Source organism: Hypanus sabinus, chromosome 22, assembly GCF_030144855.1.
Source record: "Hypanus sabinus isolate sHypSab1 chromosome 22, sHypSab1.hap1, whole genome shotgun sequence".
Lineage (NCBI taxonomy): Eukaryota > Metazoa > Chordata > Chondrichthyes > Myliobatiformes > Dasyatidae > Hypanus > Hypanus sabinus.
The window spans coordinates 52,166,363-52,193,762 of NC_082727.1; the positions used below are offsets into that span (position 1 = coordinate 52,166,363).

The following is a 27,400-nucleotide window of genomic DNA, read 5'->3' on the forward strand; positions in this document are numbered from 1 at the left end:
CCCGCATTAAAGCATTCCTTACTGGAAAACTGAGAAGCTTTTGCCAACATACACTTTTAAGCACTGAGGAAACAGTGCCATAATGGTAACAACTATTTCCATAGTGACAAGTGAATTGGAGGAGCATCAGAAGGAGAGTCTGCTTTCGGTTAGGCTTTATGACTCGCTTTAGCTGTTTTAACGATACCTTCTTTGTACATTGAGTTCATCCTGTCTGAAAATTAGAAGCCAACTTTAAGGTTTGTGCCAAGGCTGTCTTTTCTCCAATCAGCTGCTTTTTACACATAGTGGTGGTGCTCTACTTTTAAAATGGGCTGTGTGCTTCCACACAGCGAATGGCACTAACTGCAGAGGTGAAACAGCAGAGATTCCCTGGAATGGATTTGGTTTTTTATCATTCCCACATGGGAATACCTTGTGGAATCTCAGCTTTCTATTTATTATTGTATTAATAAGGGTGGAAGCAGGTGGAGTTGCTCTATCTTGTATAAGTTAAACATGGTGGAAATCTAAAGTAAATTGCTGATTCAGTGAGCCTGCCCTTGGCTTTGGTTACTATGGCAACAACAACAACAACAACAACAACATCAAGAGTCGTAAATGTAAAAAATTGACTAGCTCAATAATGAGATGCTGTAAAACTGGTGGCTAGCTGTATTTGAACTTATTATTAAAGTGTGGTTGGAGGTGAAGGAAGGTGGAATCGGACACAGAAACTCGGTACTGAATGACGAGAAGGAGGCTGATCGGATTGCTGCCTCATCAGAAAGGGCTGTAACTGACTCACAGTGTTCTACCCACTTCCACATTTCTCTGCATTTGAGGCTAACGTACATCCTCTGAGCTCAGGAGAATTTATTGACATCTTGTAGACTGTGTACTTCTCTGATCTGTGCCCTCCATTTCGGCCCTTCAATCCCCTAATTGCTGCTTCCCACTGGACCTTTCTTTAGTTTTATACACCAACCATTTCTTTAGACATCAACGCTACTCACCCTTTCACACTCCTGCCTCCTGTAGGGCATCGAGCCAGTGCCTTAGGGCTGGTCTCTTCACCCTGAACAGGATAGTTCTGATCCCATTCACTAAACTCCCTTCATCCTTTAACATGCTCCCCTAGATGTCTATCCCTAGGCCTTGTTTTGTTCAAATTTTGTGACAAGAGTCCTACGTTCCATTGTCATTGTCATGTGCCATGTCATATGATATCATCATTATGTGCCTTGTTGTATGACATCATCATTATGTGCCATGTCGTTAAGTTGTGGGCGATCATGGTCTTGATGACCATAATTGCTCTTGGCAAATTTTTCTGCAGAAGTGGTTTGCCATTTTATTTTTCTGGGCAGTGTCTTTTCAAGACGGGTGACCCCAGCCATTATCAATACACTTCAGAGATTGTCTGCCAATGGTTGCATCTGCACCAGCTGCTCATATGACCATCCCCCACCTGCTCCCATGGCTTCAGGTGACTCTGAGCGGGGATCTAACCAGGTGCTACACCTTGCCCAAGGGTGACCTGCAGGCTAAAGAAGGGAAGGAGCAGCTTGCATCTCCTCTGGTAGAGACGTCTCTCCACCTCCACCACCCTATGTGTATATATTTTTAAAAATCAGAATGGCCTCAATGTGGACTTTTAATTAACCCCACTGATCATATTGCCAAAATATCAAAAACATCAGATTGTGGCGGCTCATTTCCTAGCGTATGCGAACCGACTCACAATTAGATAGCCTACGGGGGTTTGCGAGCACAGAGCTTTGGAGCCTCTTCGCCATGGGGGGCCGGTTGACAGAGGCTTAAAAGTGAGGCTGAAGTTTTCGAATAAAGTTTTTCCTTCGACTGCAGTTACCGACTCCGTGTCGTAATTTTAGCGCTGCGTGTAGCACACCGCTACAAGATAAATAATGTCTGTTTTCTGTATTCTCACCAGCTTTCTGTTGCTGTTTCATATTATTAAAGACAATTACAAAGCATAATAGATATCCCATTTGAAAATGTACATGCAAAACATTTACTGTATTTCCATATCAATGCGATTCATTTATTTCCTTAACGAGCTACATCACGGTTTATATAAACCATGCTCCTTGACTAATAGGGTGATGCAAGTGGCCTCAGCTGAAAACCAAGTCACCAAAGTTCAATCTTAACATGGCAGCTGTGGAACTTTTTTTGGTAACAAGCTGGAATTCTATCTTAAAATTGCATCTGGTTCGCTGATGTTGTTCAGGGGAGGAAATCTGTCATCCCTGTCTGGTCTGGCCTTATGTAATATTTGCAGGTTTCCTCACTTCCTTTTCCATGTAAGCTTTTTCATTGTTGTCTGTTCCTCTGGCGCAATGACCATAAATGAGGTTATTAAAGGACTGTTGTTACCGTCATCTTTCTCTTCTCTCTGTATTCTGTCACGAGCAAATGCTTATGACACTGAGTTTCCTAACTTGTGTACCACACTTATTTTATGTCCAAATAAATACACTGTTTCATCCTTTCAAGCCATTTCAAGTTATACTCTTCTGTGGAAAACTATGGCAGAATATATTTCGTATCTATATAATTGAATATATTTTTGTATCTAGCAGACGTAGCTGCCATAAAGTTAAGAGCTTAGATGGGGTAGAATTTGTATGGTTAGAAAAGTTTTTCTTCAGACAGCACTTAGAAGGCACTACCAGGAGAGGGTAAAGGTTGACCTACTCTTGAGTAATAAGGTGGGGAAAGTGACTGAGATGACAGTGGCAGTGGGGAGCAGTTTGAGAATAGTTCTGTAAGTTTTAAGACAATTATGGAATGGAACAGAGCTGGTCCACAGGTTCAATTTCTAAATTAGAGCAAAACAAGTTTTGATGAGATGAGACAGGAGCCTATAGATGTCGATTGGAGTCGGTTGTTTCCCAGATTTTATTGGGAAAGTTGCTGGTAATGTTACCAGCAGAAGGTTGTTGTCTTGGAGTTGAACCCACATATTTAAACAGAGAAAGTATTGAATCACACAGATTTTATTGATATATGATTAAAACACTAATGATGTAAAAAATCAGGAGAGAGCAAACACTGCAGTTCTAACCCTGCATTACCAAAGCCAACAAGTATTTCATTTCTCCAAAGTTTGTCAGTTTTATGATTGGCCAATCATACCCTGTAAAATAATGCTACAGATGTTTTGCAGAACATGGAATGAAACAGTGCTCCGGTATTTTAAGTCATCAGTCTTTTGTTTTGCTTTTATTCCTCATTGTCCCTCCTCCTCCTGACTTCAACAGCCGCTCTGAAACTGTTTTAGCAGCTCCTGAAGGCTAAACTGATGAAGGAAAATCTGAACCATATTTTGAGGAGTTTGGCTCAGTCCCCAACACAGTGGAGAAATAATATATTCCTTTTCAATCTTTCCACTTGGCTATGATGTGTGAATCTCAGCAGTGCAGGGAATTCCAAAGCTTCACTACTCTCCTTAAAAAAGGAGGGAGAGAGAAACCTGGGAATTAGTCTGACATCGGGGGTGGGGGAATTGCTAGAGTCGGTTACCAAAGATGAGATAACAGCACATTTGGAAAGAGGTGAAATCATCGGACAAAGTCAGCATGGATTTGTGAAAGGAAAATCATGTCTCATGAATCTTATAGAATTTTTTGAAGATGTAGAGTGGATAGGGGAGAGCCAGTGGATGTGGTATATTTAGATTTTCAAAAGGCTTTTGACAAGGTCCCACACAGGAGATTAGTGTGCAAACTTAAAGCACACAGTATTGGGAGTATGGTATTGATGAGAATAGAGAATTGGTTGGCAGACAGGAAGCAAAGAGTGGGAGTAAACGGGACCTTTTCAGAAAGGCAGGCAGTGACTAGTGTGGTACCACAAGGCTCAGTGCTGGGACCCCAGTTATTTACAATATATATTAATGATTTAGACAAGGGAATTAAATGCAGCATCTCCAAGTTTGCGGATGACATGAAGCTGGGCGGCGGTGTTAGCTGTGAGGAGGATGCTAAAAGGATGCAGGGTGACTTGGATAGGTTAGGTGAGTGGGCAAATTCACGGCAGATGCAATTTAATGTGGATAAATGTGAGGTTATCCACTTTGGTTGCAAGAACAGGAAAACAGATTATTATCTGAATGGTGGCCAATTAGGAAAAGGGGAGATGCAACAAGACCTGGGTGTCATTGTACACCAGTTATTGAAGGTGGGCATGCAGGTACAGCAGGCGGTGAAAAAGGCAAATGGTATGTTGGCATTCATAGCAAAAGGATTTGAGTACAGGAGCAAGGAGGTTCTACTGCAGTTGTACAAGGCCTTGGTGAGACTGCACCTAGAATATTGTGTGCAGTTTTGGTCCCCTAATCTGAGGAAAGACATTCTTGCCATAGAGAGAGTACAGAGAAGGTTCACCAGATTGATTCCTGGGATGGCAGGACTTTCATATGAAGAAAGACTGGATCGACGAGGCTTATACTCACCGGAATTTAGAAGATTGAGGGGTGATCTTATTGAAACGTATAAAATTCTAAAGGGATTGGACAGGCTAGATGCAGGAAGATTGTTTCCGATGTTGGGGAAGTCCAGAATGAGGGGTCACAGTTTAAAGATAAAGGGGAAGCCTTTTAGGACCGAGATGAGGGAAAACTTCTTCACAGAGAGAGTGGCGAATCTGTGGAATTCTCTGCCACAAGAAACAGTTGAGGCCGGTTCATTGGCTATATTTAAGAGGAAGTTAGATATGGCCCTTGTGGCTAAAGGGATTAGGGAGTATGGAGAGAAAGCAGGTACAGAGTTCTGAGTTGGATGATCAACCACGATCATACTGAATTGTCGTGCAGGCTCGAAGGGCCGAATGGCCTACTCCTGCACCTATTTTCTATGTTTCTACTGTTGTCATCCATCTTGCTGTTTCTAGCTCCCTATTTCCCTACTTTTCTTCACTAGTGAGGTTGTACTTAATGCTCTGCAGACTGTGGCAATGATTGTAGAATTCAAAGGCGATCCTATATGTATATTCTCTTTAGTCACTCTTATCAGCCTCAAAATGTCAGGTTATTATTTCTGGGAAAATGTTTATTACATTATCCAGTATTATTTCTTTTCACTGATGTTAATTTCTTTGAGATCCACCTTCGCACGAGGGGTTCCCAACATTGTTATGCCATGGACCAATACCATTAACTGAGGAGACAGTGGACCTCAGGCTGGGAACCCATGAGTCTAGATCAAGACTTCCCATCTGGGTCCACGGACACGTAGACATAGAAAACCTACAGCACATTGCAGGCCCTTCAGCCCACAAAGCTGTGCTGAACATGTCCTTACCTGAGAAATTACCTAGGGTTACCCATAGCCCTCTATTTTTCTGAGCTCCATATATCTGTCCAGGAGTCTCTTAAAAGACCTTATTGTATCCCCTTCCACCACCGTCACCGGCAGCCCATTCCACGCACTCACCACTCTCTGTGTAAAAAAACTTACCCCTGACATCTCCTCTGTATCTGCTTCCAAGCACCTTAAAACTGTGCCCTCTTGTGTTAACCATTTCAGCCCTGGGGAAAAGCCTCTGACTATCCACACAATCAATACCTGTCATCATCTGGTACACCTTTATCAGGTCACCTCTCATCCTCTGTCATTCCAAGGAATAAAGGCTGAGTTCACTCAACCTATTCTCATAAGGCATGCTCCCCAATTCAGGCAACATCCTTGTAAATCTCCTCTGCACCCTTTCTATAGTTTCCACATCCTTCCTGTAGTGAGGTGACCAAAACTGAGCACAGTACTCCAAGTGGGGTCTGACCAGGGTCCTGTATCACTGCAACATTACCTCTCGGCTCTTAACCTCAGTCCCATGATTGATGAAGGTCAATGCACCGTACGCTTTCTTAACCATAGAGTCAACTTATGCAGCAGCTTTAAGCGTCCTATGGACCCGGACCCCAAGATCCCTCTGATCCTCCACACTGCCGAGAGTCTTACCATTAATGCTATATTCTGCCATCATATTTGACCTACCAAAATGAACCACCTCACACTTATCTGGGTCGAACTCCATCTACCACATCTCAGCCCATTTTTGCATCCTATCAATGTCCCGCTGTAATCTCTGACAGCCCTCCACACTATCCATAACACCCCAACCTTTGTGTCATCAGCAAATTTACTAACCCATCCCTCCACTTCTTCATCCAGGTCATTTATAAAAATCACGAAGAGTAAGGGTCCCAGAACAGATCCCTAAGGCACTCCACTGGTGACTGACCTCCATGCAGAATATGACCTGTCTGTAATCACTCTTTGCCTTCTGTGGGCAAGCCAGTTCTGGATCCACAAAGCAATGTCCCCTTGGATCCCATGCCTCTTTACTTTCTCAATAAGCCTTACATGGGGTACCTTGTCAAGTGCCTTGCTAAAATCCATATACACTACATCTATTGCTCTACCTTCATCAATATGTTTAGTCATATCCTCAAAAAAATCAATCAGGCTCATAAGGCATGACCTGCCCTTGACAAAGCCGTGCTGACTATTCCTAATCATATTATAAACATTCATAAGCCCTGCCTCTCAGGATCTTCATCAACTTACCAAGCACTGAGGTAAGACTCACTGGTCTATAATTTCCTGGGCAATCTCTACTCCCTTTCTTGAATAATGGAACACCATCCACAGCCCTCCAATCTGGAACCTTTACCATCCCCATTGATGATGCAGGATCATCGTTAGAGGCTCAGCAATCTCCTCCTTCACCTCCCACAGTAGCCTGGGGTACATCTTGTCCTGTCCCAGTGACACCTTGCTTAATGGTATTGGTCCTTGGCATATAAAAGGTTGGGAACCCCTAATCTAGACTGTCGTTCTTCACTTTGTTCTTCGATGATGACCGATTCAAATGTTTGTTTAATATCTCAGCCAATTCCTTACTCCTCTGAGGTAGTCTGTCTTGTTGCTTTCTAAGGAACCCATATTAACTCCAGCTATCTTTCCCTATTCATTCATTTTATTTTGGAGTTATGTTTTTATTCCACACTAATTTACTCTTATTTTTGATTTCCCCCTTTGCTCCTTCTTTGCTGAATTTCAAAATGTTCCCAATTCTCAAATTACTGCCTTTCTTGGCAACTTTGTAATCCTTTTCCTTTGATCTAATACTCTCTTTAACCTCTTTTGACAGCTTTAGCTAGGTCACTTCTGTTTTTTTTCCTTAAGGAATATATATATATCATGTAACTGTATATTAATCCTTAGAAAGTGAGCTGCTGCTTCTTTCATACCTGTTAACGTGGTTTCCAGTTTATTGTGGCTAGTTCACATCATATGCCTTCATAGTTTGTCAGATTTAGTAGGTTAATTAACTGTTCATACACAAAAGCAGATCTGCTATAGTCTGTAACTACATTTAATTTTGATCTAGAAAGCTATCTCTTATGTACTCCATGAACCCATTCTTGTCATTTTTACTGCTAATTTAATTTGCCAGCTCCATGTTGATTAAGATCCTCATGATTATTTTACTGTTTTGAAGGCCTATTTAAGGTTCTCCACCCTTTGCTCTATCTTACCACAGGCAGACGTTTTCTACTTCATTTTTGGAGGCTGAATCCGTCCTCACTGCTGTTTTTGTCCCGTTTTAGGGCCATCCTGACACTTTTTTCCATTTTGCCTGTCTCCTCTAAAATATAAAGCATTCTGGAATTCTCAGTGTTGTCATTTTTCAGCTTGGCTCTTGGATTACGTCCACTTTTTTTCCAATTATGCCATTGTTTTTCCTCAGGTCTGTTATGAATGCAATGTGCTTTCAAACAAAGTTGTTTAAAATTTGTCTCTTTACCACATCTCCTTGCTCTAACTGGAGCTGCACTCATATGCACTGTTAGTCCTCACACACGCTGGTTATCCTGACCTATTTTACTAGTATATGCTGTATGTAGTGACATCAGCAGTGCTGTGCACAATTCTTAAGCACATCTATATTACTTGGAGCTGAGAGAGAGGTGGTAAATCTGGCAGGAGCAAAGGATGACGGGAATGGTGAGGTGGAGCGGGTGTGGGATAGGTGACAGAGAAGGAGCGCCTTGGGCAGGCAATGGTGTGGGTGCAGACACACCCATCCCTGCGTTACCAGGCAAGGTAATTTGATTTTAAGCAATGGGTTTGATGACCATTACAGAATTTCCTTTTGGTGCTTCACACTCCCTCCACTCTCCATTCCTCTTTTCCCAATCTTGAATCCCCTGTTCCTGCCACTTTCCCACTCTCAGTCCACGATAAGATGTCCATATCAGAATCAGGCTTATCATCACTCACATGTATCATGAAATTTGTTTTTTTTTGTGGTAGTAGTACAGGACAGCACATAAAATTACTACAGTACTGTTCAAAAGTCTGAGACATCCTAGCCATAAATAACAATGCCAAAGTCTTTTGCACAGTACTGCACATACTTTGCTAATAAATTTACTTTGAACTTTGAACTTTAAACCTTGCTTTGCAGCTTTGTCCTTAAGCTTCAGCTTTATAAATTTCCCTCACCAGAATGTACCCCACCTCGCCCCACCAATTAGCTTAAAGCCTTATCTACAGATGTAGTTATTTGATTTGCTAGGGCACTAACTCTGGCCTGATTAAAAGTTAAAGCTGTTCCAATGGCAGTTCCCTCCTTTATCTGTAGTAGTGCCAGTTACCCATGAAGTGAAACCCATTTCTTCCACTCTAATCTACTGCAGACGTGATTGCCATAGATTCCATTGATTTCAATTAACTATGATTGTTGTGCATGATCAGCCCTGCCATGTCTGTCCTAAAATACTTCATTTTAGTTGATATATTAATCACATCTAACTACAGTCAAGCCCAAACCTTGGACGCCTGGTCTGCAGACTTAATTTCTCAGGTACCAGTGCTCTCAGGTCACATGACTCCAGTGACCCAATTACTTGGCAAGCTGCTTGCTCACCACTTTATATCAGTGGAATTTAAAACCACATGATTAAGAGAATTAACTGTGCAGCAACATTAAACAAATATTTAATATTATACTTGCCACTTACTTTTCATAGAGTTATAAAGTCCAGTGCCTCTCCACAGCTGTCAAGCACCCATCTACACTCATCACGTTCATCTTCTTGCACAGCCATTAGCATCCCTCACCCAAATCCCCTGCCAATCTTTTAAATGAAGGGCAATCTAATTAACCTTACAAGCTTATTTCAACTACTTTTGCCTCAAAGTGCTTTCCCCTCCAACACTGTAGTTCCCCAGGCAGCCAAGCTGTCCAATAAACTCCCTGATTTTGTCCAAACCCTTCATGATGTCTGTGACTTAATCAGCAACAAAACTCTTGTGGAGTCCAATCCCATTTTTACCTGTTGTTTCATACTCTGTCCAGCAGAGAGCAGAATACTGACTCATCACCCCACCCTCACTTCCATACCTTGCTCAGGGCATCAAGGACAAAAATAATTGAAAGAAGTTTGGAAGGCTAATTGAATCCTGTGAATTGCCTCTCATTTAAATGAGGGGGATTTGGGTGGAGGGAGCTAATGGTGAGGAAGGAGGAAAAATGAGGTTAGTGTAGACAGTATAAAGCCCTGACAGAATGAATCAACATTGCAGCAACAGGCAAGCATGGACCACGTGGCTGCGTTCTCCACCAAGCAGTGTACTTGGCCACTGAGCCATCACGGATTAATGGGAGGGCAATAGTACTTGCTAATCAGCCGGGGGGTGGTGAGGAGTCATGCTGTAGGTGTGCTGCTTTTTTTGTTTCCAACTCATTGACGCACTCCATTAATGCCAGGCATGGGGGAAGGAGAGTGTGAGAATAGTGATGGTGTTGGGCTAATTTTCTGACTAGATCCAGAAGTGTGAGTAGTAGAGTTTCTTCTTTTGCTGGGGCACCTGTTCTGACAACTATATAGCTACCTTCCCAATTCAGTCCTAGGGCCAATGCTAATTGATGTGCTGACACTGGAGAGGGTCCAGAGGAGGTTTATGAGAATGATCCTGGGAGTGAAAGGGTTAATGTATGAGGAGTGTTTGATGGCCCTGGGCTTGTACTCACTGAAATTCAGAAGAATGTTGGGGGGATCTCATTGAAACCTAACAAATATTGAAAGGTGTAGATAGAGTGGCTATGGAGAGGATGTTTCTGACAGTGTGGGGAGCCTCAGAATTGAAGGATGCCCATAGGGAACAGAGATGACGAGGAATTTCTTTAGTCAGAGGGTGGTGAAGTTGTGGGATTAATTGTCACAGGTGGCAGTGGCGGCCAAAACATTGTGTACCTTTAAAGTGGAGGTTGATAGGTCCTTGATATGTAAGAAATTCAAAGGTTATGGGGAAATGGCAGGAGAATGGGATTAAGAGGGATAAAAAATCAGCCAAGATGTAATGGTGGAACAGACTTGATGGGCCAAGTGGCCTATTTCTGCTCCTATGTCTTAAGCTCTTGTTGTTAATAATGTAAATATGGTTGGAACAACTGTCTTCCAGCCTCGAGTTGTAGAGTGTGTGAGTGTTGATGGTATTTGCTGTGGTGTACACATCGTTAGTTATAATGTGCCTTTAATGATGATCTCCAGACAGGTTCCATTAATTTTCTTCTCCAATGAATGAACTGCCTGTAACCATTTTGCTGCATGAAACTTTCCTGCTTCTGACTCAGTTACAAACAAGGTGTCTCCTGTGACACCTGCCTGGAGCTGCTTTTCATGTTTTTGTCTGCAACACTGAACTTGTTTTCTTGAAGAGTCACTTCTGTAGTTTAGTGGGGGCGAGGAAGGACATTTTCAATCTCGCCTATCAGGAGTCACTCCCAAAGGAGATTGCTTAGAAGGCACTTTGGTTGCATGTATGTAATTAGAGGAGGCTCTAAACAGTCAGCTGCGAGCTTTGCCTTTAGACCTTGTTCTCATTTAAACAGAATTCTTCCACGTCGTCAGAAAGATGTTTAAGCCACACCACCCTCCTGCCCCAAAACCCACTTTCTTTGTATTTTTTTGGGCTTTCAAAATCACAAGAAATGTGACCTTTTGACAAGTATATTTTTGTTGGATTAACAAAGCCAAATCAGTCAGCTCATTTGTCTCTCAATTCCTATGAATGAGATATCACAGTTCAAAGTTTAAAGTAAATTTTATTCTCAAAGTACATTTTTGTCTCCATATACAGCCCTGAGTTCCGCTTTCTTGTGGGCATACTCAATAAATCTAATAACCATAACAGAATCAATGAAAGGTCACACCAACTGGGTGTACAACCAGTGTGAAAAAGACAACAAACTGTGTAAATACAAAGAGAAAGAAATAATAAATATTTAAGCAATAAGTATCAAGTCCATAGTCTGTGGGAAAGTTTCAATGATAGGGTGAGTGAGTCTGGGTGAAGTTATTCCCTTTGGTTCAAGATCCTGATGGTTGAGGGGTAATAACTGTTCCTGAGCTGGGTGATTTGAGTCCAGAGGCTCGTATACCTTCTTTGTGATGGCAACAGCAAGAAGAGAATATGACCTGACCAGTCAGAATCCCTGATGATGGATTTTGCTTTCCTACGACAATGCTCCGTGCAGATATGCTCAGTGGTGGGGAGGGCTTCACCCACGAAGGATTGGGCTATATCCACTACCTTTTGCAGGATTTTCTGTTTTGCACTGTTGTTTCTGCGCCTGGTGTTATTCAGCCAGTCAATATCCACCACAAATCTATAGAATTTTGTCAAAGCTTTAGATGTTATGCCATATCTATACAAACCCCTACAGAAGTAGAGGCATCACATGCTTTCTTTGTAATTTCATTTGTGTGCTTGGCACAGGATAGGCCCTCCAAAATAATAATACTGAGGAAACATAGAAAATAGGTGCAGGAGTAGGCCATTCAGCCCTTCAAGCCTACACTGCCATTCAGTATGATCATGGCTGATCATCCAACTCAGAACCCTGTACTTGCTTTCTCTCCATACCCCCGATCCCTTTAGCCACAAGGGCCATATCTAACTCCCTCTTAAATATAGAAACATTAGAAATATAATATAGAAACATATAGGAATTTAAAGTTGCTGACCCTCTCCTCCTCTGAGTTTCCAACTCTCCAATGAGGGCTTGGCTCATGAACTTCTGGTTTCCTCCTCCTGAAGTCAATAATCAGCTCCTTGGTCATGCTGACATTGAGTAAGAAGTTGTTGTTATGACACCACTCAGGCAAATTTTCAGTCTCCCTCCTATATGCTGATTCATCACCACCTTTGATTTGGTGTTGACAGCAAACTTAAATGTGGCATTGGAATCTGGCTTAGCCACATAGTCATAAGTGTAAAGTGAGTAGAGCAGGGGGCTAAGCACACATCCCTGTGGTGCACCTGTGCTGATGGAGATTGTGAAGATGTTGTTGCCAATCTGAACTGACTGGGGTCCGTCCTTGTAGAATTGCCATGCTGCTACTGTGAACTGTTTTACTGAGGAATTCAAAGTTGCTGAGCCTCTCCACCTCTGATTCCCCCTGATGAGGACTGGCTTATGGATCTCTGGTTTCCTTTTGCTAACCAAAGAGGTGATTATTGACCTCAAGAAGAGGTTGGGGATTAGAAATTTCTGTAACTGAGATCAGCGGAGAAACACTTAACATGATTATTATGCAAACATAGTCATTTGCTCCTCTGCTTTGGGTGATCTCTACAGTAAGTGGCTTTGCCCATTCTGCTATAATCTGCTACCTTTGTAACTCAACAGGCCTGCAAAATCAATTACAGTTTTGGCATTTATTATTTTCATGCCTGTTGAAAATTTGGCTCTTTTTTTAAAAACCAAGCAGCAGACTTGCATGGCTAAGGTAAACAGTATGAATTTGTGAGCTGTGCTCTGACTGAGCTCTTTTGCAACATGCCTTCGTTCTGAGAAGTAGTCTTTTATTCCATGTGCTAACATTGAAATATCGCTTTACACAGTTCAGGAAACAGCTGAATGCAATTTATAAAAATATATTCTCTGCAAAGTCTTTGTGATGGCAAATGCCCATCTTCACATTGAGGGTGCACCCAATGTGCTCAATGGGTTGGATTCAGAACAAATCTGGCATCTCACTGCTGGTAACCATGAGGCACTGTAACTATCTGCAATGGCAGAAATGTTTATCAGCACCAACTGTATAAGCCTAATGGTCCAATGTTTTCCTCACTCTAACATTACAAGACAGGGGATCGGCTCTACTGCAATAATGAATGCAGAAGGGCTTTTTGGGATGCCACAAAATCATGCGGCACCAGTTTAATGAAGTTGTAGTGAGAACCACTTGCAACAGACCAGGATAAGTGATCTCACGTTTAGCAGATCAGACCGAAGCTCTGCTCCCACCACTGGGAGCTAAACAGTGAATGGGTGGAGGAGGAGGATTGAAGAGCTTCACTCGGGCTGCATCTTCCAAACCTGCAAAGAAGGGGAAAGGCTGTAGGTGCCTTGGAACACGTTCACCTGCAGGTCTCCCTCCTCATCACATGTCATTCAGACGGAAGTATATCACTATTCCTTCATGGTCTGAATCTAGGAACTGGTGCCCGATTGCAGTGTGAGAGCATTTGCACAAGAAGGACTATAGTGGGGTCACAAAGTCAATTGGCTACAACTTTGAGGGTGCTTTGGCTTGGTCGACAAATTTTGCCCTTGCCAGCGACATCCGGATCCTGAAAATGAATTTTTAAACAAATAGAGCTCTACCATTGATTGCAAAGTATGAAATTGTTGTGTGGCCCCATCCCCTGTTGATTCCAGATGTGCTTTTTTTTGGTGAGTTGCAAACCCCTGGAAGATTCCTAGTTTTTGCTCAGTTGACCGATACCCTGAAGAGCAGGAGGGTTCTTATTATTTTCCCTAGAGTCTCAGTTGAGTAGGAGATCATCTGGACATTCCTGTCCTGGCTTACCGTGCACCGACCTCCACTAGAAATCGGCCTGTGTTACTGTTGGCTGGGTTGAGAGCTGCGCTTGATTGTGCAGCTCTGTACAGACCATTGCCAATATCAGAACACCTGGATGACAATAACTAAGGACCAGATGTCAGTCTAGAATAAGAGCTGGAGGGAGAGCTCTGGTTAATGAGGAAGAGGGTTTAGTTTGCCTTTACAGTGCATTGTTTGTATTTGCTCAGCTTCGATATGCAGAATGGCTTTAACAGATTGAAGACCAGGTAACATTCTGCCTCTCCATAGCAACAGTAATGCAGTTTAGAGGGAGTTATCCCACAGTGGATTACCAATGGTCATCCTTTACGTTGATTATCTGATGAAGTCATGTTAAAATAAGTTAAAATACCCCTTTCTGCAAGTATGATATAGGTACACTCAGTGGCCACTTTATTAAGTACAGCTGCTCACTAATACAGCTATTTCATCAGCCAATCACATGGCAGCAACTCAATGCATAAAAGCACATAGACATGGTCAAAAAGTTCAGTTGTCGTTCTGACTAAATGCCAGTAAGGGGAAGAAATATAATTTAAGTGACTCTGACCATGGAATGATTGTCAGTGCCAGATGGGGTGATTTGAGCACCTCAGATACAGCCGATCATCTGGGATTGTCACGCACGACAGTCACTGGAGTTTATAGAGAACAGTGTGAAAAGCAAAAAAAAAGTCCAGTTCTGTGGGTGAAAATGCCTTGTTAATGAGAGAAGTCAGAGGGGGATGGCCAGACTGGTTCAAGCTGACAGTACCTGAAACAAACATGAAACAACAGCATTGTGCGTAAGAGTATCTCTGAATGCTCATCACGTTGAACCTTGAAAGTGGATGGGCTATAGCAGCAGAAGACCAGGAATAAAATGACCATTGAGTGTACACAGTAGTGTAGCCAGATGATTAGTTTTTGTAAAGGGCAGAAATTCATCATGCTCACTTCAAATAAATTTGCATTTGGTACTGGCTATGTATCGTATTCCATTTTGAAAATTCAAGTGCAGAAGAGAAACAGATTTTGACAACACAGTATGTGCCATGGCCAACGTATTATTGCACATCAAACACAATACCGACTGAACAAAATCATTTTTATCGCAAAGTCGTTATTTGTCACTGCTGAGTAACTTGATGGATCCCGGTATAAATCTATTAAAATTTAGCATTAGTGCCCCCTCCGACCATCCTCATGGACATCAAACCAAATCCTTAAAATTCCAGGAATAAAGGTACAATAGAGATATTAGCTCAGTTTTGCTCAAGGATAAATTACTCCTTTTTATTTCAGAATGTCAGGTGGGCATGTACTGATCTCACTCTTAGTCATTTCATTTTCATCTTTCACTGTGTCTGTGTGTGTGTGTGTGTGTGTGTGTGTGTGTTGATTGGCAGGCGGGTCCACTCATTATGCCCCCGTGCATTATTCCCATCACTCCTTGTCATCACTTCAATAATTTCTCGTGAAATAGTCTCTGGCTTACTTGGCAGGGGGAATAATCTGTTTTCTGTTCCCTTCCATCTGCATTCCATGGCCTGTTTTCTTCAAGTGCAAGCTGTGGTAATGTTCCAGCATGAGGGGACCAAACTCAATTCCTCTTGGCTTTCACTGAGTACTCTTTCTCGTAACTTAACCAGGGCCTATCAGTTTGCCTCATCATGACTGAGTTGCAGGCTTGTGATGTGTTGTGACATGAAAGGACTGTGCCCTGCTGGCTCAGTGATCAACTTTCTGAATGGTTTTTTAAACGTCTGAGATGTTGAAAAAATGCTGTTTGTTTCTCTGGTTAATATGATGTCAATTTGATTTATTTGATTGATACTGTAAATGGTTGCATTCAATTTTACCAAGACTCAACTTGTTACGTTGCCATTTAACGATCTATATTGTGGAAATATTCTGGAAATTTAAAATAATTCTATTTGACTCCTACACTGAATTGTGTTTAGGGTTGGAAGACAGCTTTCTGAGTTGAATATTTAATCTTTGGAAGGTTTCTGATAGAGAGCATATAAAAGTCCTCCTGAATCTTCATGAAAATCTATATTCAAGCTCGGCATTTATCATTAATAATAGTTTAAAGTTGAAGCCCACTGTGTTAACAAAATAATGAATCACTGTGATATAAATATATTCTCGTAGGCTGAACATGCCTTTGGCTTAAAATAGTTTGTGATGAATTGCCTACGTATTGATGGAAATAATCTTTATGTCATATCAATCATCTATGAAACTGTTTAAACAATGTAATTCCAATTTGGATGAATCCGAAGCAGAGCCTTGCAGGTGATTACACTGTTGTCAGCAGGCTGACTTGCTATATTGCCATGGTAACGAGAACAATAACCAGATCATAAAACCTCTGAGGAATTATTCAGAGTCTATTCAGCCCATCTATCTGGAAAAGTTCTAAATAATCTGATGTACCAACCAAAATCACTCTTGGATAGTTCCAGGGTTATGTTCCATATATTTTATGAGGAAATCCATTTTGGCTCAATAGTTACAACTTTAACCTTATTAAAGAACAGATTGGACAAGGTCAGTTGCAATATTTGTCTCACGTGTAATTTCAGTTGAGCAATAAAGTAGGCATTGATTTTAACTAATTTTCTTGTGGCAATACAAGACATCGAATCACAATAAGGCCACTTGGCCTATTGAGTTTGCTCTGCCATTCCATCGTGGCTGATTTATTATCCCTCTCAACCCCATTTTCCTGCCCTTCTCCCTATAACCTTTGGTGTCCTTAAAATGGAGGCCTATCAACCTCTACTTTAGATATATCCTGTGACTTGGCATCCATGGCCATCTGTGGCAATGAATTCCACAGATGCACCACCCTCTGGCCAAAAAATTTCATCCTCATCTCGGTTCTATATGACGTCCCTCTATTCGGAAGCTGTGCCCTCTAGTCCTAGACACACCCACTGTAGGAAACATCCTCTCCACATCCACTCTGTCTAGGATTTCAATATTCGATAGGTTTTAGTGATATTCCCCCTCATTCATCCAAATTCCAGTGAGTACAGGCCTGGAGCCATCAAATGCTCCTCACAAGTTAACCCTTTGATTCCCAGAATAATTCTTGTGAACCTCTTCTGGACCTTCTCCAATGCCAGCGCCTTTTTTCTTAGATAAGGGGGCCTAAACTGCTCACAATACACCAAGGGCACTCTGAACAATGCTTTATAAAGCTTCAGCATCACATCTTTGCTCTTATATTCTAGTCCACTCAAAGTGAATGGTAACATTGCATTTGCCTTCCTCTCCACAGACTCAATCTGCAAGTTAACCTTTAGGAAATCCTGCACAAGGACTCCCAGGTCCATTTGCACCTCTGATTTTTGTGTTTACTCCCCATTTAGAAATAGTCTGTGCCTTTATTCCTTCTAACAAATTGCTTGACTATACACTTCCCTACACTATATTCCACCTGACCATTCTCTCAATCTGTCCAAATCCTTCTGCAGACTCCCTGCTTCCTCAACACTATCTGCCCCTCTACTCACCCTCTTAGCATCTGCAAATTGTTTTTTTTTAATATTTATTTATTTGCATCTGTAAATTGTTGACATAGAACATGAAAAGAATCCGTCCCAACACCAACCTCTGTGGAACACCACTAGTCACAGATAGCCAACCAGAATAGGCTCCCTTTATTCCAAGCCTTTGCCTCCTGCCAGTCACCTATCTATGCTAGTGTCTTTCTTGCAATACCATGGGCTCTTGTTAAGCCATCTCATGTGAGGCACCTTGTCAAAGCCCTTCTCAAAATCCAAGTAGACAACATCCATTGACTCTCCTTTGTCTATCCTCCCTGTTAAATTGTCAAAGAATTCTAACAGATTTCAGGCATGATTTCCCCTTAAAGAAACCATGCTGACTTTAGCCTACTTAATCATGTACTCCTAAGTACCCAGAAACCTCATTCTTACTATTGGACTCCAACATCTTCCCAACCATTGAAGTCAGGATAACTGGCCTTTAATTTCCTGTCTTTTGCCTCTCTTCTTTTCTTAAATAGTGGTGTGACATTTGTAATTTTTCAGTCCGATGAAAGCAGTTGAGAATCTCATGATTCTTGAAGGATCATTACTAATGCCTCCACAATTTCTTCAGCCATCACTTCCAGAACCCTGGTGACTTATCAGATCGTTCAGCTTTCCAAGTACCTTTTCCTTAGTAATAGCAACTGCACTCACTTGTGCCCCCAACACACTTGATTTTCCAGCATACTGACTGTCTTCCACAGTGAAGACTGATACAAAATATTTATTAAGTTCCTCCACCATTTTCTTGTCCCCCTTTACCACCTCTCCCCTGTCATTTTTCAGCTGTCCAATATCCACTCTCACCTCTCTTTTAATCTTTATATATCTGAAAAACATTTGGTATCCTCTTTGATATTATTGGCCAGCTTACCTTCATAATTCATCTTTTCCCTCCTTATGTTTTTGTTAGTTGTCTTCCTTTTCTTTTTAAAAGCTTCCCAATCCTCTAACTTCTGATGAATTTTTACTATATTATGTACCCTCTCTTTTGCTTTTGTGTTGTCGTTACTTCCCTTGTCAGCCACAATTGCCTTCTCCTGATACGTTTGATTTTATCTGACTTTAGCTTCTCCTTCTCAAACAGCAGGGTGAATTCTATCACGTTATGATCACTGCCTCCCAAGGGTTCCTTCAGCTTAAACTCCCTAATCAAATCTGGATCATTACACAACACTCAATCCAGAATTGTCTTTCTCTTAGTGGACTCAACCACAAGCTGTTCGGAAAAGCCATCTCATAGATGTTTTACATATCTCCCCCTCTTGTGATCCAGTACTAACAGATTATTCTAATCTACCTGCATATTGAAATCCCCCCATGACTATCATAACATTGCCCTTTTTACATGTATTTTCTATTTCCCATTGAAATTTATATCCCACATCCTGGCTACTATTTGGGGTCATGTATATACTTCCCTTCAGGGTCTTTTTACCCTTGCAGTTTCTAGCTCTACCCTCAAAGATTCTACATCTTCCAATCCTATGCCACCTCTTTCCAAGGATTTGATTTCATATTCTACCGATAGAGCCACCCCACCCCCTCTGCCTACCAATGTGTATCTTTGGATGTTAAGCCTTCAGCTACGATGGTCTTTCAGCCACAACTCAGTGTTGCCCACAACGTTATACCTGCCAGTCTCCAACTGCACTACAAAATCACCTACCTTATTCAGTGTACTGCATGCATTCAAATGTAACACCTTCTGTTTTCATCACCTTTTTCAGTTTTGCCACCACGTTACACTTCCGTTCATCTCACCGACCGCAAGTTGGCCCTATCATCTGCCTGTCCTTCCTCACAGTCACTACACACTGCATCGACCTGTATACGATCTTCAGTCCTATCACTCCGGTTCCCGTCCCCCTGCCAGACCCACCTCAACAGCTCTAGCAGAGCTGCCCTCAAGGATATTGATCCCCCTCAGGTTCAGATATAACCCGTCCTTTTTGTACAGGACCTACCTTCCTGAGAAGAGATCCCAGTGATCCAGAAATCTGAAATCCTGCCCCCCTCCCCCTTTGCCCTACTTCCTCATCCTCAGTCATTCTTCTGTACCATCATCCTATTCCTGCCCTGACTGGCATGTGGCACTGGGAATAATCTGCAGATAATTATTTTGGAGTTCCTGCTCTTAAGTCTTTTCCCTGATTCCCTGTACTCACTGCACACGACCTTTCTGCCCCTTTCTACTTGTGTCATTGGTGCCAATATACACCATGACCTCTGGCTGCTCACCTTCCCCCTTGAGAATCTTCTGTAGTTGCTTTGAGACATCCTGGACCCTAGCACCAGGGAGGCCACAATACCATCCTGGCTTCTCTCTTAGGAACTGCTGTCCATCCTCCTAACTATCAAGTTTCCTATCACTAACAGGCTTCCTGATTTTACCCTTCCCTGCTGAGCCTCAGTGCCACTGGCCTGGCTGCAGCTTTTGTGTCCTGATGTTCCCAGCAGTATCATAAGGGGTATACTTGTTGCTGGGGGGAATGGCCGGGGGGGAGCCCTGTACTGCCTGCTAGCTCCCCTCACCTCTGGTAGTCACCCATCTACTATCTGAAGCCTGCACTCTGGGTGTAACCATATCAGTAAAAGTCACATCTGTGAGGCTTTCAGCCTCCTTGATGGTCTGCGTACGTTCAGCTCCGGCTCCTAACTGACAAGGTGAAGGAACTGGAGTTGGAGCTGGCCGCACTTCCCAAGTAGTCATCAGGGAGATCATTGGGTACCCTAATGACAACACACACACACCCCTGGAAAAGAGTAAAACCCTTGACTCACTTAAATAATGTCTAAAAACTGCAAGCTGTGAAATGAGTTGTACCAAATGGAGAAAGATGTTTTCTTATTTATAGTTAGAAGATTTAATGAATAAATTCTTGCTGTTCTTTTTACCATTGTAACAAAATAGGTCAAGAACACGGGAAGCACCATGCTCACTTACAGTGTTCCATCACTCATTATTTGATTGGGAATTATTTAACATGGCTGTATTGAATGATTGATTTATGATGATTATGATACCATTTCTGTTCCAAATAACTTCTGAAACCACTTCATGAAGATTTCCATTGAAGGACGAAAAGCCTAATTCCTCCAGTCTTTCTTCGCAATGAGACCTCTGCCATTCTGCTCCTGTCAGCACAGTTAGCCCGAGATTTGTAATTGAAATGGGAGAAAGATGTACTTAATTCAGCACCTTTCATTTCCCCAGGAAACCGTAAAGTAATTCACAGCTATGCCAGTGTAGTCACAGTTATGGGAAATTTGTTTTTTTAGCAACAGTAGATCAGGATTGCCCATGGGGTCTTTTACCTCCACCTGCAGAAATCAAAGGAGCCTTTGTTTACTGATACCAGCACCTCCAGCAAAAGAGAGCTCCCATAATTTTATTGTGTTACCCTCAATTATATGTTCAAATTCATGGGTATTTGGCAGTGAAGCATCTCGCCGATGAACTACACTGACCTTATTGTTCCAGTACAGTGAGACTTTATAGTTAAAGCAGTAAAGAGGACATATTTGGAAATTTGCAGGATGTATCATTGGAGTATTTGAGAGATGCTGACATCCCTCATCACAGTTAACTCTTAAATGTCATTGACTCTTTTACTTTACATGAAGGGTCTGTTGCCAGATTATCGACTTAATCTCATTCTAAAGAGCAATAGAATTGCTGCATAGTTACCTGGTAGGGGAACTGCTACCTCTAGGATTTTGTGGTGAGGGAAAATAATCAGTTTAATCTTTTTTCAGGAGCAATAGCCATGATATCTAATGTCAGCAAAGTCAAGCTGAGGTAATTTATTTTGGGCAGAAATGGGAGAGGCCTTCAGCTGAGACATAGGAGCAGAATTAGACCACTCGGCCCAACGAATTTGTTCTGCCATTCAGTCATGACTGATTTATTATCCCTCTGAGCCACATTCTCATGCCTTCTCCCTGTAACCTTTGACGCCCTTACTCATCAAGAACTCTCCTTTAGATACACTCCATGACTTGGCCTTCTCTGTAGGCTCTGTATAGACTCCTCATTGTGGGCACCCCATAAGCTGCTGTAGATATGTAGTTAGTTGGATCCTTTTCCAGAACATTTAATTGAACAATTGGGCAGAGGAACAGAAGACCGAGACTAAGAGTAGAATAGGACTTGGACAAACAATTGGAAGGGCTTTGGGACAGACATACTTTCACTTCCATCAGCTTGTATGTCCCCTTTGGAATATTGTGAAGTATTTCACATCCCAAGAATCACCTCTGCAGTAATTTTGAAATCTAGGAACTGTAATCATTTGGAAATAATGTCATCAGTGGTGCATGGTAAGCTCTCGAAGCAGCTGAGCAATAACAAAGGGATGATCTTTTTATATCAATGTTCACCAAGGGATAAGTGATGGCCAGGTCACTTGAGATAACTTGCAAGGCGGAGACAACTCTGCTGCCCTTCTTCAAAGTTCGAAGTAAACTTACTATCAATGTGCAGAGCACGTACAAACCTGAGCACTGTTTTCTTGTGAGCATTCTTGGCAAATCCAAGAATCATAATGGAACCAATGAAAGACCACACCCAGGGGACAGACAGAGAACCACTGAGCAAAATACACATTAAGTATCGAGAGCATGAGATGAACTATCTCTTCAAGATAGTTCCCACTACCTATGGACTTCTGAAAATGAGTCCATAGATAGTCGGAACAGTTCAGTGAAGTTGACTGAAGTTATTCCCTTTGGTTCAAGAGCCTGATGGTTGAAAGGTAATGACTGTTTCTGAACCTGGTGGTGTGAGTCCTGAGACTCCTGTACCTTCTTCCTGATGGCATCAGTGAGAAGAAAGCATATCCTGGGTGGCGGAGTGGCGGGTTCCCGTATGATATGGGGCCATGGGATTTCTCTGGGAGAGCACATGAAACCCCTGTTTAGCATTTCATCTGAAGACAGCAGCTTTGCCAATGTAGATCCCCCCCCCCCCCCCGCCAAAAACAAAGACGTGCACAAAATTCTGAATCAGTCACAAAAGTGCGGTCTCCAGTGCAGGAGGGAAATCTAGAGTGAAGGAGGAAAAGGGGGATTGGACATGGGAAGAGGCAGGGACTTGTTGGTGATTGGACAGGAAGAGGAAAATGAAGGGATAGGAGTAAAATCAGGGATAATCTCCGGGAAAAGAACACAGAGCACAGAGATAGATTGGGGTTCCACATGATGTTAGCTAGGACCTCGGAGGGAGTGATGCAGATGCAAGTTCAGAAGGAGACACATGAAACCAAAGTAAACATAGGTTTTTCAAATGGCACATTCAGTACTGGTGCCTGTTTGCGTTAAGCACCGTGTGATGTGGGTGCTAACAAGACTGAACTATATTATTGAACTATTTATCAGAGGTGCCTGATGTAAGATGATCTAGCAATTACCTGCACACTCGTCGTTGTGTTCTTAAAGTACATGAGCAACTTTTGAAATGTTTGGCCTCGTTACAGAATGTATATCCATCTTGCCCAGACACCTGTGCTCCCATACACCCTGATAGAGTCAGAAAATCTGTCATACTAATGTTTACTTGGTAGATTGAAGTTATGATGTAGCGTTCCGCTTATAATGTTTCTTTCCTTAAGAACTAATCCATACAGTAGCTTCAGGGTACAGTCTAATAAAAGCTTTTTGTTTTGTTTGTTTGGAATAAAAAGAGGGTGATCGGTGGAAAGACCTCAACAGGAAGTGTCAAATTGACCTTGAGCAAACCACCAGTAATCTGGATCAACCTTGGCCTTGTTTGACTGGCTCAGATGAGTATCAGGAGAACGCAGTCTGGCCAAGTGATGCAACTACAACGTCTGCTGTGACCAGTTTGATCAAGGACCTCAGCATCACTGACCGAAGCAGCAACCCGACAGCACCTCCCAGCAAGCGACAGTGTAGGTCGCTCTCATTTTCGGACGAACTCTCGAGCTGTCGGTCTCCGTGGAAACCAAGTGGGTCAAAGGTGTGGACTCCAGTAGATAAAAGACGCTGCCACAGTGGGAGTAGCGTGCAACATTGTTCGAACGGGGTGTCTACAATGCAGAGGAGTTCGAGTTTTAGTCTGCCTTCAAGATCCAACATCTTTTCTTTTCCGTGTGATCCCTTGGCTACCAGCAACCGGTCTGCGTGCCCTCGGGCCCAGGGCTTCTGCAACTCAGCCACTTGCGGAAGGTTTGAAGATGATTTGCACCCTGGTTCCAGTTCGGGGATCGCCTCCAAAGTCGATCTGCTCCGACCCCTTTCTGCGTCTCATGAGCAGATATCTGTGCTGGAGCTCAGCAAGCCATCCACGAGTGCAGCGTCTGTGACAGCGCCAGACCCCTCGCAGACCAGCCGCCTGCTCCGATGCAGGTCCCAGCCGTGCGTCCACAACGATCAGAAAATTGGGATGAAACGCCGGCGACCAGAAGAGCAGAGGCCGTCCCTTGACCTTGCCAAGATGACTCAGGTATGTGATGGACTGCAGGTTTAGGCTGACATGTTCAACCCCTCCCCCACCTCCCCAGTCTGCAGTATTATAGAGCCATAGAGCTGTGCAACACAGAAACTGGCCCTTCAGCCCATTTAGTCCATGCCAACCCATTAATCTGCCTAGTCCCATTGACCTACACCCAGACCATAGCCCTTCATATTCCTCCCACCTATGTCCCTTTCCAAATTTCTCTTAAATATTGAATTTGAACCTACATCCACACTTCCACTGGCAGCTTGTTCCACCCTCTGAGCGAAGAATCTCCCTGTCATGTTCCACTTAAACATTACAGCCTAAATCCATCACGTCTCGTTGTAGTCTCAGTGGAAAAAACCTGCTTGCATATACCTTTCATAATCTTTTTACATCTCCTATCAAATTTCCCCTCATTCTAGAGAACAAGGTACTAATCTATTCAACCTTTCCTTATAGCTTGGGTTCCAGTAATGTCCTCGTAGATTTTCTCTCAACTATTTAAATTTTATTGACATCTTTCCTGTAGGTAGGAGACCATAACTGCACACAATACACCAAATCAGGCTTCACCAATGTCTTGTATAACTCCAACATAGCATCCCAGCTCCTGTACTCAAAACATTGATTTATGAATACCACAACGCCAAAAGCTTTCTTTTTGACCCCATCTGCCTCTGATGCCACTTTCAAGGAATTATGGATCTGCATTCCCTGATCCCTCTGTTTTACCACACTCTTCAATGCTGTGGTGCTCACAGTGATAGACTTACCCCGGTTGGTCCTCCCAAAGTGCAACATCTCACAGTTGTCTGCATTGAATTCCATCTGCCCTTTCTCAGTCCATTTTTCCAGCGGATGCAGATCCTGTTGCAAGCTTTGATAGTCTCCTCGCTGTCCACTGCACTCCCAATCTTGGTGTCATCTGTAAGTTTGCTGATCCAGTTAACCACGTTATTATCCAGGTTGTTGATATAGATGACAAACAGCAATGGACACAGCACTGATTGTTGTGGCACACTGCTAGTCACAGATCTCCAGTCAGAGAGGCAACCATTTCCCATGAAACCAATAGCTGATACAGTTTACTATCTCATCTTGAATGCCAAGCAACTGAACCTTCCTGACCACCCTCCCAAGGGGGACCCTGTCAAAGATCTTGCTAAAGTCCATGTAGACAACACCTTCTGCCTTACCTTCATCAACTTTCCAAGTAAACCCCTATAGGATTGGTCAGACACGACCTACCACACACAAAGCCGTGCTGACTATCACTAATCAGCCCCAGTCTATTCAAATACTCATATATCCAGTCGCTTAGAATACCTTCTAGTAACGTTCCCGCTACTGATGTGTGGCTCACTGGCCTATAATTTTTTGGCTTATTCTTAGAATCTTTCCTAAGCAAAGGAACAACATTATCTATTCTCCAGCACCTCACCCACGGCTAAGGATGTTTTAAATATCTTTGCTAGGACCCCTGCAATTTCTGCACCTGACTCCCACAGGGTCCAAGGGGACACCTTGTCAGGCCCTGGGGCTTTATCCACCCTAATTTGCCTCAAGACTGCAAACACCTCCTCCTTGGTAATCTGCATAGGGTCCATCACCTCACTGCTGCTATGCCTCACTTCTATAGACTCTGTGTCTATCTCCAGAGTAGATACAGATACAAAAAATCCATTTAAGATCTCACCCATCCCTTTTACCACTCTGATCTTCCAGAGGACCAATTTTGTCCCTTTCTGTCCTTTATCTATTAATATCCTGTATCTGTAGAAGCCCTTGGGTAGGATTCTCCTTCATCTAGACTGCTAGAGCAACCTCATGACTTCTTTAGGCCTCCTGATTTCATTCTTAAAAGAGTTCTCTTGCATTTCCTATATTCCTCAAGCACTTCATTTACTTGAACATACAAACTGTACTTCTAAGGCTTTCTTCTCTGAAGGCCTTCCACTATTCAAGTACACCTTTGCCAGAAAACAAACTGTTCCAAAGTCACCCTTGCCAGATCCAATTGCTGTCCAAATTAGGACCTCAATCTGAGAACCAGACCTGTCCTTTTCAATAATTAACTTGAAACAAACGGCATCGTGATCACTAGATGCAAAGTATTCCCCTACACAAACTTCTGTCACCTGCTCTGTCTCATTCCGTAATGGGAGATCTCTCTAATTGGGAGTTTTATGTAATGATTAAGGAAACTGTCCTGAACACATTTGACAAAATACCCACATATACTTTCAAATAACTTTCCCCATTGCTGATGTCAAACTCACTGGCTTATAATTTCTTAGCTTATTCTTAGAACTTTTCTTAAGCAACTGAACAGCATTAGCTATACTCTCATCCTCTAGTGCCTCACCTATAGCTAAGGATTTTTAACTATCTCTGCTAGGACATTCTTTCCCATTCATTACTTTTACAGTATGGCAATCCCAATAGCTATGAGGAAAGTTAAGATCACCGACTATCACAGCCGTGTGTTTCTTTGGACTGTCTGTGACCTCTCTATGTATTGCTCCTCTAAACCCCGCAGACTGTTGGGTGATCTGTAATATAACCCTTTGACAAGCTCATACCTTTCTTATTCTTCAGTTCTGTCCAGAAAGGCTTACTGGCCGAGCTCTCCAGTCTGTTCTGACTGAGCACTGCCACTTTTTTCGCGAAATAATGTCATTTCCCATTCCCCTTAATCCCTCCCACTCTATCACATCTAAAACAATGGAACCCTGGAACATTGAGCTGCCAGCTCTGCTCCTCCTGCAGTCATTTCTCATGAATGGCTAACGTGCCACAATTCCACATGCAGGTCCATGGCCCAAACCCATCTGCCTTTCCTGTAATACTCCTTGCATCGAATCATATGCAGCTCAGAACATTAGTCCCACCATGTTCAACCTTTTGATTTCTGACTTTGCCTGAGGTCTTAACAACTCTGTCTCCACAACCTCTCCACTACCCGTTCTAGCACTCTGGATCCCATCCCCCTGCAACTCTAGCTTAAACCTCCCCTGTGCAGTACAGGCAAGCCTTCCTGCTAAGATATTAGTTCCCCTGCAGTTCAGGTGCAAACTGACTCTTCGGTACAAGTCACACATTCCCTGGAAGTAAACCCAATGATCCAAAGATCTGAAGCACTTCATCTAGCACCATCTCCTTAACCACGCACAAACTGTATGATCTTCCTATTTTTTGCCTGACTTGCACTGAGGTTACAGCCCTGGAGGTCCTGTCATTTAACCTAGTACCTAACTGCCTGAACTCACTTTACAGGACCTCATCACTCTTCCTACCTAGGTCATTGGTACCTATATGGACCACGACCTCTGGCTGCTCACCCTCCCACTTAAGAATGCTGAGGACTCTTACAGCTTGTGTCTCTCATCATTGAAGTCATAATGAGCCAAAGCCTCAATTCACCACTCTTACTACTGGCCCACTCACACAATGGCCACTCTG

The 27,400-nt window shown here is 42.7% G+C and overlaps 1 protein-coding gene across 6 annotated transcripts in view; it reads left to right on the forward strand.

Moving 5' to 3' along the window:
- Nucleotides 1–27,400, forward strand: part of fam53b (family with sequence similarity 53 member B) — a 130,712-nt gene that overhangs the window by 43,540 nt on the left and 59,772 nt on the right. For 5 of the 6 annotated variants that reach the window (XM_059947732.1, XM_059947734.1, XM_059947736.1 and 2 more), the window contains one exon: nt 23,160–23,941. In XM_059947732.1, coding sequence (XP_059803715.1) covers nt 23,160–23,941 — 782 coding nt within the window. Of the gene's footprint in view, nt 1–23,159; nt 23,944–27,400 lie in introns of all 6 variants that reach the window. The other variant, XM_059947737.1, reaches the window with a different exon arrangement.